Source organism: Sylvia atricapilla, chromosome 1, assembly GCF_009819655.1.
Source record: "Sylvia atricapilla isolate bSylAtr1 chromosome 1, bSylAtr1.pri, whole genome shotgun sequence".
Lineage (NCBI taxonomy): Eukaryota > Metazoa > Chordata > Aves > Passeriformes > Sylviidae > Sylvia > Sylvia atricapilla.
In genome coordinates, this window is record NC_089140.1 from 104,703,479 (window position 1) to 104,715,107 (window position 11,629).

Sequence of the window (11,629 nt, forward strand, 5' to 3'; positions counted from 1 at the left end):
GGTTTTACTGCTCCAGGCTGCAAAATTAGTCCATATGTTTGTGGGATCTGGTTTTAAATGGTGACAGACAGCTGATTACTAATATTATCTGGTAACCTCCATTTAACTGCAAATCTCTCTGATTTATATCAAGTTAGTAATTCATGTAGGGTTGGGGAATAAAAAAAAATGCTGCAAGAGACATTATGCAGATATTGCATTTCCAAGAAGGGTACATTAAAATCTTTTGCCTTCCTGATATTCATCTGCGAAGACCATGAGAAGTTTATTTTTCCTTGCCAGATGTTCCTCTCCAAGACACTTTGCTTTCCGACCCTTTTTTACTACTAACTATAAAAAAACCCACACCAGAATTAAATATGTATCATGCCTTCCAGAAGATTTTTTTAAAAAAGCTTTATTAAACATACACTCTTTAGAATCTATTTAATGATTTCTCCCACCTTGAGGGAATCCTCTGTCACACATACAAGTTCTTATTTTCAGTAAATAACCAAATCGAGCACTTAAGCCTGGGCTACTCACACACAGTAACTGAATGCTAACAGAAATGGCCACTGGCAACTGAAACAACTTGTAGAAAAGTAGCTCTCTAACAACTTAAAACTGGGTTAACATCCGCATGGCGTATCAGGAATAATCATCTGTCCTGAAGGCAAATCTGGCCTGTGACTATTTAACAATAAAGCAAATACCTTTTGAAGTATATAAAAGCCTCATCACTTTAGAGAAACTAAGTAGCTCTAGGTACATTTTCACACTACTATTTAGTGCTGTTTTATAGCATTAGACAGCCATCTCCATTTTAATAGGTGGATGAGGATTATAATCTTCAATCTGGAAGTCTTCTGCCTTGAAGTCGCTGATGTCTTTAATCTCACGAAGAATTCTGAGTTTGGGGAAAGGTCTTGGCTCCCTCTGAAGCTGAAATAAAAGCAAGCTTACTGTATAAAGCTAACACTTGAAAGCAGAGACTTTGTGTTCTCAATCTCAAATCAGATTACACTATGTAGGCTTTCCCTTCCCACCAAGAAGACTTATACTAAGAAAAAAAATTGAAGTAAATACAGTTAGGTAGAATCTACCTTAGTATTTTCACAGGGAGTAGTAGCATAATTTTCAGGTGAATTCCCTGATCATCCAAATGCACTGCAAGTATTTTCAGTTGGCAAATCAGTTCTGGTGGCTACAGATTATATTCCTTCCAGCAGAAATTAAATTGGAAAATCTGACCCAAACGTGCATCAAATATTCTACAGCTTCCCACTTCTCACCTTTCAGGTCTGAATCAATAATTACTTCTCTGGATGGTTTTGAACCATACTAATAATAAGGATATTCAGTCCAAGCTTAGTCTAATCAAATCAAACATTGATTTTATCCTACTGCCACAAATTACTTCCTCAAGAAAATGTAGCCTTTCTCAGCCAAACAGTATTACTGATTAACTGTGAATTTTAAGTTATCCTTTTCTGATATAATACAAAGACATTTTATTTTGTGTTATTTGGATTAGGTGGAATTATTTTCAAAGTTAAAAGTACAGATTCTGGATTTTTAACTTGGTTTTGGGGTAGTACAGTGATGTACATTTCAATCATGCTTGTATTGTATTTCTGTTTGCAACCTGAACTGATGCTAAAATACTAGAGTTATTAGGATATAAACCAGAAAAAAACCCACACAAATTAATATCTGCAAAAGGATATTTAAAATATCAAGGTGATTTTGCATTGAATAAGCACTGTGGAAGATAAAAGGATAGAGTATAGAATAAGTACTTACCTGGACTTTTAGAGGTTCCACATGGTTCAGATATATGTGAGCATCCCCTAAGGTGTGTATGAACTCTCCAGGCTGAAAAGAAGGAAGAATGCATGTGGTTTTCAAACAGTCAGGTCCCAAGAAAGCAAAACATTAAATGCTTACAGTATTGATTTTCAGCATCTGGCTAGTGTGGAATTGCAACTTGCATACTGGATTGTATCCTTGAAAGCTGTGAAGGGCACAAGCTTCTTTGACCAATGCATAATTAATGGGAAATATCATGAAATTTCCACTAGTTTACCAAAAAAATGTATCTTTCAAATTCTGCTATGACAGTAGCTTTGGTAAATGAATGGAGCAATACTGATCTGCTCACTGAGACAGAAATAGGTGCAGCAGTGACATCCAGGTTTCCCACTCCACTTCTAGCAAGTACAACTTGCCAAAACTGCCTTCAGAGCATTTGCCTCAGCCCCTGCTAAACAGCATTGGAGGTGTCAGGCGCAGGCAAGCACCCAGATGGGGTTTGCAAGCTTGCAAGTTCTGTGACTTAGCAGCCCCTGAGCAATCAAATTTACTGTGGGGAAGTTTCATCAGCTCTTTTACAGGCCTCTGACCACTGTTGATCAGCCCTCAGATACGCTGCACTGAAAACCGCCAAAGCCACGAGAGGAAGTGTGGCTGAGAGGCAACAGCTGGACATAACTTCAAACTTCACTTTTTTTAGTATTTTGGACTAATTTCTGCAGTTGCTGTGAAGCCTGATTCTTCCCTATTGCCCTATTTTAAGAAGTTCCCTTCACGTTGCTGGTGGCAGGAGGATTAGGTGCAGAAGGCCTTTCTAGTAACATTTTTTTACATGCCCTAAAGAAAAGGGGGTTTCCCTTGTACAAGATTGTCATGCATTTAAATTTTTCTGCCAAATTAAAAAATACAGTTCTGAAGTCAGGGCAGGAGCTATTTGAGCACCACTCTACATAATCATCTACAGCAGGAAATCAAAGAAATCCACAGCTAAAACTATAGCTGGAAGTAAGGTGGGCAGAATATCCAAATTACAGTCTCTACACCAACTGCTGAGCTACTGTTCACTTCCAATGAATACATGCTACAAAACCTATTCACTTGTATATTACTATCCCATGAGAAGAAGCAGTTCAGATTTCTAAGACCAGTGAACAGGTCAGTCTTGACACAGTCAAGACCTGAAAGGATCTGCTGCTTGACCTGAATTTAAAAATTCTTACATTGCTGATCCTAACCGCCCATACAAACCAGAGGCAATTCACATCAAATTCACACGGCCCTTTTTCACACATATTTCAGCAAGATTTCAAACAGTATATTCATTCCAGTTCTTCTTGGATATGACATGAATACCCTTATCTTTTAGTCCCTCGTTTCTCAGACAAGCATAAATAAAATGATTGAATAGCCTACCTTCAGCCCTGTGACATGGGCAATCATGTATGTGAGCAGTGAATAGCTGGCAATATTGAAAGGCACTCCTAGTCCCATGTCTCCAGACCTCTGATAGAGTTGGCAAGACAATTCACCATTTAGAACATAGAACTGGCAAAGGGCATGGCATGGAGGCAAAGCCATCAGGGAAATATCTAGGAATTGAGGTACAGAAGGTGGGAGGGAGGAGAAAACAGTAACAGCATTAGTGTGTTTTGAATGTAGAAGATGCAAAACCCAAACAAGCATGTAATGAGATGAAGTAGAGAGCCAACTGCACTGTCATTCTGTTGCTTTTTCTCTTATTTATAAGCACCTGCTGCCCAAGCAATTAAGTCCAGGTCATGACAAACTGCCTCCTGGGTTGTGTGACCAGAAAGTCCCAAACAGATATTCCACAGAACAGATTTATGCCATAATGTTGCACAGCAGATTATTTCTACTCACCTTGGTGAGAGCTGAATTCCCTAAAGGAAGATATTAAGAGTAAAATTAAGCATATACCCTAAAGCGAATTCCAACTGCTTCATCTGATTCTCTTCCCATTGCAATCTGCTTGTTGAGATATAAAAGTAATGATCATTAAGAAAAAAATAATAAATCAGAAACTAAAAGATCTTTTGAGTGTTCTTCTATGCCTAAAAAGTGCTTAAAGTAAAATTACAGCTTGGCAAGGAAAACTTTCACCAGATATCTTCTGAGAATGTTTAACCTTGAAAATAACAGCAATAGCATGTGGCATACCCTTTCAGACACCAGCTGGAAAATGCTGTGTGATTTTTTTGCAGCACAGATCTAATCACTAGTGAAGTTAAACATTCTCTTGCAGTAGCTCTTGTTTAGAAGTTGCCCTACAGAGTGAATGGATATCTATGTATAAAAAGACCTTATCATTTCTATGATACAGGTACACATTCCTATGACCCATGTTCAAGGAGAAGATTACAACACAAATAATACTTTTGTTCTCTAGTTTTGAGGGTTAAGTTTACAATAGGCCACATGGCTAAAGGCCAGACACATTGCTTTAATATACTTTTTATGGTTTGGGGTTTTTTATCTTCTTAAAATAAGAGTTACTGTCTTTGAATAGACTGTATGTCAAAGACACTGGTGTAGCCCTCACTTTAACCTGGAGAGGAACACTCTGAAGAAAAGATTCATAATTTTTGAGGTCTGAACATGAGGATAAAGTAGAAAGAGAAGCAAGACATAACCCCTGGCCATTTTTACTGCGCTCCTGGTAGTTTTATAAAGAATGAACAAGGACGCCAAATGGAACTCACTGTTGACACAGGAACAGAACATAACTTAGCACACAGCAATATAATGTGCAACTGCATTCACTTTACACCAGCTGTTCAATACCTTTGGGATTCCAAGCACACATAATGATTCTTCTGTCATCTGGATTGGTTTTGATTGTTTCAATCACTTTTTCCAACTGATCAACTCCTTGGTTGGAGTAATCTGAAAAAATATAACAAAAAACTAAATCACACAGATTCAAGTCATGGTATCTTTTTAACACCCAGCCCATGTGCCACTGAAAAGTGATATCCAAACGACAACCTTTGAAGATTTTATTGCAACTTTGAAACTGATTAACAAGTTGACATCATCCAAACATAGGTTGGTTTTGGTCTTTCTTAGGCTTCTCAGAGCCCATAAAATTCTTATGATGATATCTTCGTATGTTCCCCCAAATCTTTTGTGTGCTTTGAGTACCTTTAGGACCCACTGGAATAGGACCATTCCTATTTATTCCATTTTCAACAACTTGACTTTTTATAACACCAACTAGAAAGTCTGTATAATCACTAAACCCCAAGAAAAAAAAGCTCCAATACAAAAGAACTATCAGGACAAAACATGATATTTTATCACTTATGATTACTTGTTACCTAAATAGGATAAGAACTGTACTGGAACAGACAAGATGTTACCACCTAGTCGGTCATGATATTTAGACTGATTTGCTCATTGCATTTCTGGATTAAAATGCCTTTCTAGACATTCAATTTGCATGCTACAGTGCTCCTTCTTTTATATATATGTAAAAAAATTATGCCCAGACCAGTGTGTGCCAGGTGCCAACACTCTTTATACACTCAAAAGCAGAAAGTTTTTGACAGATGAATAAATGCATCCATCTAGCACTCTCAAGGTCATGCATGAAAACGAAATTCCCATAGCATTTAGCTCCAGAAAGGAACTTTAATCATGTGTAGCACAGGTTATTACATTTCACCGAATGACACTCACAGGCTGAATTTTAGGCACAATACAAGTTATGCAAGAAATTTTCTGAAATTAACTGACCATTGGAATGGATTTCAGAATAAACAAAGTCATTAGTTGTTAATCATTGTTCTGACTCATGCCAGTGAATCAGCATGGCTGGTAACTACTTTTTTCTAATAACTCATATTGCAGCAACACCAAATTATGGTTACAGGGACACCCAGCATGGCAAACAAAGTAGTTAATACACAATTAGCATCTCAGGGAACTCTTCTGCCAGCAATACCATGCCAGAACCCTTGTCAAATGGTTATGTTGGTTCCTGAAGCTAATTACCTAGCCTTTCCTTAAATAATGCAACTTAAGGAAATCTATTTGTAAGGAAAACTATGGCCATTTATGTTGTTCTTTTTTCCATGCTAAGTTGTGCCTTAGACCTTTTAAGATGAGAAACTCTGTAAGTTTTCAGAAGTGTCAGCTCACAATTTGCATCATTTGTGTCATCATAAAGCTGTATCCTGCTAGTAGCCAACATGCCAATACTTAAGTCTATTACCAGTAATTAATGTGAGCTTCAATTTGAGACTGTACTGAAAACAAAACAACAACAAAAAAAAAAACCCAATCAAGATACTAGATAACTAGACATGTTGTTAATCCAAGTTAAAAAGTCACACCAGATAATAAGGTTTTTGACCCCCTTTTCTTAAAGGTAATCCTTTAAACGGTTTCTACAATCCTCTCCTTCAGTGACTTGGAAAAGAGGAATCAATATATTTGAGAGTCAGTTTAATGAACCAGTTCCACTGAAAATACCAACAGGTACTGCATCACTTGTCCCCAGCTGTTCTGTCCACAGCATTATCAGCTGTGGAAACATCCTACTTTGTTCCTGATGCAGAATGGAAAGTCTTTCTCTTCCACTGCCTCCAGTAAATGTAGTGCACCGATGCCAGTTCTTTCCAGCACAACTATCTCACAGACCCTGCACTGGTATACACAGATGGCAGCCTCTGTTCCACTGTTATCAAATGGAGCTAGCTCAGGCTTCTGGACTGAAGCACACACATCCTTCCAGCTATCAGCAACCACATCTGCTCTAGGTGAAAGAGTAACAGTGTGTGCCTTACGACTCATCTGTTCCACAAATACCAAACTATAGTATACAAAGCTACATCTTTCAGGATAATTAAGACTGAGTAAGGAAAAAACGGTTAAATTAACTCTCTCAAACAACTCTTTATTCTGGTTATCAGTTTGCTCTTTAAGAACAGTCCATTCCATGCAGACTTCTGGAAGTGATGTGTCACAGCTGCCTCACTGAGCACTCAAGACTGTATTTAGATGCCATTACCTGTGTGCATATCTTTGTACTCTGCTCCAAAATGCCTCCACTGGAAACCATACACTGGTCCCAAATCACCCTCCTCTCTGGTGCTGAAACCCTGCTTATCCAGGAACTCACGTGACCCATTAGCATCCCAAATCTTCACACCTTTTGCAGAGAGCTCTTTGGCATTAGTAGAACCCTACAAAACACAGTGAGAAGTCTGCATCCTAATTCCAACACAGAGGACACGATTTGAAACAGTTGTATTAAGCTTTGCTAGTAAACAGTATTTCTCCACTCATAAAGGATGAATAGTGTAATTAATGTAATGGATGAGGTTCTTGCACATGGACAGAACAAAACTTGTGAGCAACATCCTGGGATGGAGTTTGAAGTGCCATGCTGCTGTTATGTAACTCAGGATTTTCACACTTTGTGAATGCACAAACAGCTTCGAGGTCAACTGTGGAATGACATTTCATATTTGCAGAAAACAAGATGTTACTTTACAGCTTGATGAAAACAGACTAACAAAAAATGTATGGCCTAGGCACTGTCTTTGCAAAACCATTTATAATAAGCTTAAGATCTTAAAAACCCTTTTGCTAAAATGACAAAAATCAGAAAATAACCCAGAAAAATGTCACTGAATCCTGCAAGAGGTCCAAATCAGGACACTCAAAAATCCAACACAGAAGTTACGCTGTTTTAGGGAGTGTCTAGTCTTTTACAATTGAAAAAAAAAAAAAACAACAAAACAAAACCAAAAACTTTTAAAAAAATGAATGCATATTTCAGTTCCGCTATCTAGCAAATGGTTACGTAGACTCTCCTATTCCTGCGCAATATCACAACGTATAAAGGAACACTTACATTGTAATGAACCACCTATTGTTGAATTTTATTACACAAGGTACAGAGAATAGCTCTGCTAGATTTCTTTTTCTACTAAAATGCCTAGCATTTACATCAGTCTTACTTCACCTGTGGTTCCACACTGCTTGTTTCTGTTCAAATCAAGCTATCAAAGCAGATCATTAAATTGCCCACTATCTATCTCATATTATTATTTCTGATTAAAACACCAAGAAAACAGACTGCATTAGGCTTTATAGTCCAAGTCTTCACTATTTCAAATTTTCTTCCTCAAAAAGAAATAGAAGAGAAACTGTTCTGATGGCACTGGTAGCAATAGTCTGCACTAAAATGCACAATATCTTGAAGATAATGGCCTTCCACTTGAGGTCACAGTATTAGGGGCTGCACTTCTATCATAGGAACAGAAGCATCTGCAGCTACCCAAATGCCTGGATCCACCGTGCACCAGTTCATTCTGCTAATGCCTCTCTCGGGCCCACCACCCACACAGACACCCAAATACCGAACCTTGATGAACCACAGCAACTCCTCCAGCACTCCCTTCCAGAACACTCTCTTCGTTGTGAGCAGTGGAAACTGACCTGGAAAAGAGTTCCAGAATGTCAGCGGGGGCCAGCCATTTGCCAGGGCGAACATACTTTCCCCGCATGGAGGGCAATGCCACTAGCTGGCATTGTGAGGCTGGGACATGCAGCAAGGAGCTGCGAGGGGATGCGTAACTCCCATGTTCACATCCCTCGGGTGGGGAGGAACGGGACAGCCCCGGCGTGTGAGACCCCCACACTCAGCCCGGCTCGGGGCGGTGCCGCTGGAGCCACGGCGACAGGGGCAGGGAGCAGGGGCAAGGAGCAGGGGCAAGGAGCAGGGGCAAGGAGCAGGGGCAAGGAGCAGGGGCAAGGAGCAGGGAGCAGGGAGCAGGGGCAAGGGGCAGGGGCAAGGGGCAGGGGCAAGGAGCCGGGGCAGGGAGCCGGGACAAGGAGCAGGGGCAAGGAGCAGGGGCAGGGAGCAGGGGGCAGGGAGCAGGGGGCAAGGAGCAGGGGGCAGGGGCAAGGGGCAGGGAGCAGGGGCAAGGGGCAGGGGCAAGGAGCAGGGGCAGGGAGCCGGGGCAGGGAGCAGGGGCAAGGAGCAGGGGGCAGGGAGCAGGGGCAAGGGGCAGGGAGCAGGGGCAGGGGCAAGGGGCAGGGGCAAGGAGCAGGGGGTCCCGGCGGTGCCCACCTCTCAGGCTGTACCGCGCCTGCATGCCGAACACGGAGATGGTGCCGGTGCCGGTGCGATCCTCCCGCCGGTGTCCGTGCTGCAGGATGTGCCGCACCTGCTGCAGGTACTGCTGCTCGCCGGGCTCCGGGTGGGCCGCGGCGGCGGTCAGCAGCTCCCCGTCGGCGGGCATGGCGGGCTGGCGGCCCTGCGGCCGCGCTGCGCTCCGGCTGCGCTCCCGAGCCCGCCAAAGGCCGGATTTCGCGCCAAAGGCCGGCTTTCCCGCCAAACGGCGCCGAGGGGCGGGCGGAGCGGAGCGGCACCGCCGCCACCTCCTCCCTCGCCCGTCCCCTTCCCTTTCCCCCCTCCCCTTCCTCCTGCCGTTCCCGGGGGCTCTCAGCGGCGCCGCCTGCTCAGGCGCTCCCGGTGCTGCCCCGCGGAGCTCTCTCCCCTGAGGGAGGGCTGGCCCCAGCCGGGGCCCCGGGACACACCGGCTCGTTTAGGTTGGGTGTTAGCAAGAGTTTCTTCACAGAAAGGTTGGTCACGTATCGGAATGGGCTGCCCAGGGTGGTGGTGGATCCACCGTCCTTGGAGGTGTTTGAGGAAAGACAAGGTGGCATTTAGTGCCGTGGTCTAATTGACATGATGGTGTTCCGTCAAAGGTTGGAGCCAGTGGGCTCAGAGATCTTTTCGTACTTGATTATGTGATTCTGTGACTTCGTTCTGCTCCAGAGGCACCATAAGCCCTCTCACCATAAGGCTCGTCCTGTACTGGAAAGTGTCGTTGGCATTTCTCATATTTCTCCTTCTCTCTGCAGCTTCAGGCATCCCATTTCGGAGCTGAACAAGACCAAAGCCTTCAGCTGGGCCTGGCAGCCACATGCGTCTGGCACTGGATCCCCCATCCAGGAAATCCGGGGCTGGCCAGAGCCCTGTGCCAGGCTCCCTCGTCTCCCCTGGTGTCTCCCCCGCAGTGCCGTGCCCCATGCACAGCTCGCCTTCCACGCCCGGCAGTGTCACCCTGACCTGCGCTTCTAAAGCCAGCCTCCTGGCTTTAAAGCTGCCATGCGGCTTCCTGCTTCATATTTTATTGGCACATTTGCTGCTCATCATGGCTAGTACTTGTCATTTGGGTTTATTAGGTGTCATCGTGTTGATCTCAGCTTCTCCTGTGTCTCAGTGTTATTTTGCATCCCAACCCGTGTGTAATTACAACTGTTCCCAGCATGGTGTCCTCTGAAAGTTTTCTAGATATAATCTCTGCTAGTCAGAAGAAACTGATTCTTCACTGAATATTTCTTCATTGGTATCTCTTGGAAGTCAAGAATTTTGTAAGAGTCACTTATCTCTGAGATAAAGCCCAGCATTCTGACAACTGATGTGTTTACAGGAGTTATGACTGATAATCTCTCATGATTAGGAGCCTGGAATACAGGTATACATGATGGAAATAAAGGAGCATAGAGGACTGTGGATTCGAAAATACCATCTTTCTTTGCTGCAGGCAGAAAATCATCTCCACTAATTAAAAGAGTGAAATTATTTTTTTCTCATATAAATCTGTATACTTAACTTGTATGTATAGAAGTAAAGGAAAACATGAAGTACAGCTAGGCTGTGGATATTTTTCTCTGCTCATATATAATATAGATGTTTTTGTGCACTTTGAAATTAACATGATGTATTTAGCAGAGCTACAGTTGGAAATGGTGCATATACCTGTGTGCAAAAAAAGCTTAGAAAAGCTGTGCATGACAAATGATACCAAATCACCTAGAGGTCTGCTTCAAGCTGAGAGATACATCAGTTCTTAACATTTATTATAATTTACAAATACCATCGAAAGCTGATGTGTATAATTTAGGGAGAAACAAGCTTCTTTACTGATAAAGGCTGTTCATTAAGAAATAAAATCCAGAGGCAAACTACTGTTTGTAAGAAATGCCAAAGGCAGAAGACTTACTCATTAGTGCATATTCACATAAGTCATTTAATGTACACAATAAGCATCAAAAGCAACTGGAAGAAGAAATTGAATATTTTCATTGCAAAATAATATGCTACATGCAGATGGAAATCTGGTTGATTCAGACTTAGCTGAATGTGCAACATCTGTAGGGATCAGTCTTGAAAAGGCTTAAAAATGTGCTTGAATATAAGTATGCAAATAGAAATTACTTTTATGTTTACAGCTGATTATGTCTTTAAATCTTTGGGTAACAGGAGCCATAGCGTGTTATCAAAGATTATCTTACTGACACCATAAATAACATTTTATTTAAATAAATTAATATTGAAATGTATTTTGTTTTAGGGATGAGTTTAAAGATTTCTACAGTCTTTGGTTAATAGCTTATATGTCACAGTATTTACTATGCCACATTTTATTTATATGCAACTATTTTAACCATAGCAATTTAACAGTTAGCTATGTTGAGCATAGGGGTAGTTCAGCTAAGGAGCTTTATTTCAGGAAGAAAGAATTCACACTTCTTCTTTCCTAGGAGGAAAAAAAAAGAAAGATTATACCTTTGGGTTTTGAATGAAGAAAAATATGTTAGAAAAATAAGTATATGTGGAATGTACCAGTGTCCTGCTATAGAAACATGCATAACATAAAAACCAGACAGAAACTTTTTTTTCTCTCCATTTCTGTTCTTACAGATCTGTTCTGTTTTCTTGTAGAATTTTAACTCTTTTTTATGCATTATATTTTCCTGTACTATTAAGCTTTGTGAAACTGAGCATAAAATG

At 41.5% G+C, this 11,629-nt stretch overlaps 1 protein-coding gene across 1 annotated transcript; it reads right to left on the bottom strand.

The window, feature by feature from the left end:
• Window positions 1-336: 336 nt before the first annotated feature.
• TYMS (thymidylate synthetase) lies at window positions 337-9,089 on the bottom strand. Its single transcript, XM_066329607.1, has 7 exons — window positions 8,897-9,089; window positions 8,189-8,262; window positions 6,827-7,001; window positions 4,597-4,698; window positions 3,208-3,383; window positions 1,786-1,857; window positions 337-924 (listed from the first exon to the last, which is right to left on the bottom strand). The coding sequence occupies exons 1-7, from the start codon at window positions 9,066-9,068 to the stop codon at window positions 787-789; spliced, it is 909 nt and encodes a 302-aa protein (XP_066185704.1). The 5' UTR covers window positions 9,069-9,089; the 3' UTR covers window positions 337-786.
• Between the last annotated feature and the right edge of the window lie 2,540 nt (window positions 9,090-11,629).

Coding starts and splice junctions, on each gene's coding strand:
- TYMS (XM_066329607.1), bottom strand. CDS start 9,068: ATGCCCGCCGACGGGGAGCTGCTGACCGCCGCCGCGGCCCACCCGGAG. Junction 7,002..8,188: donor AGTTGCTGTGGTTCATCAAG/GTTCGGTATTTG, acceptor TGTGTTTTGTAG/GGTTCTACTAATGCCAAAGA. Junction 1,858..3,207: donor CCCATGTCACAGGGCTGAAG/GTAGGCTATTCA, acceptor CCTTCTTTTCAG/CCTGGAGAGTTCATACACAC.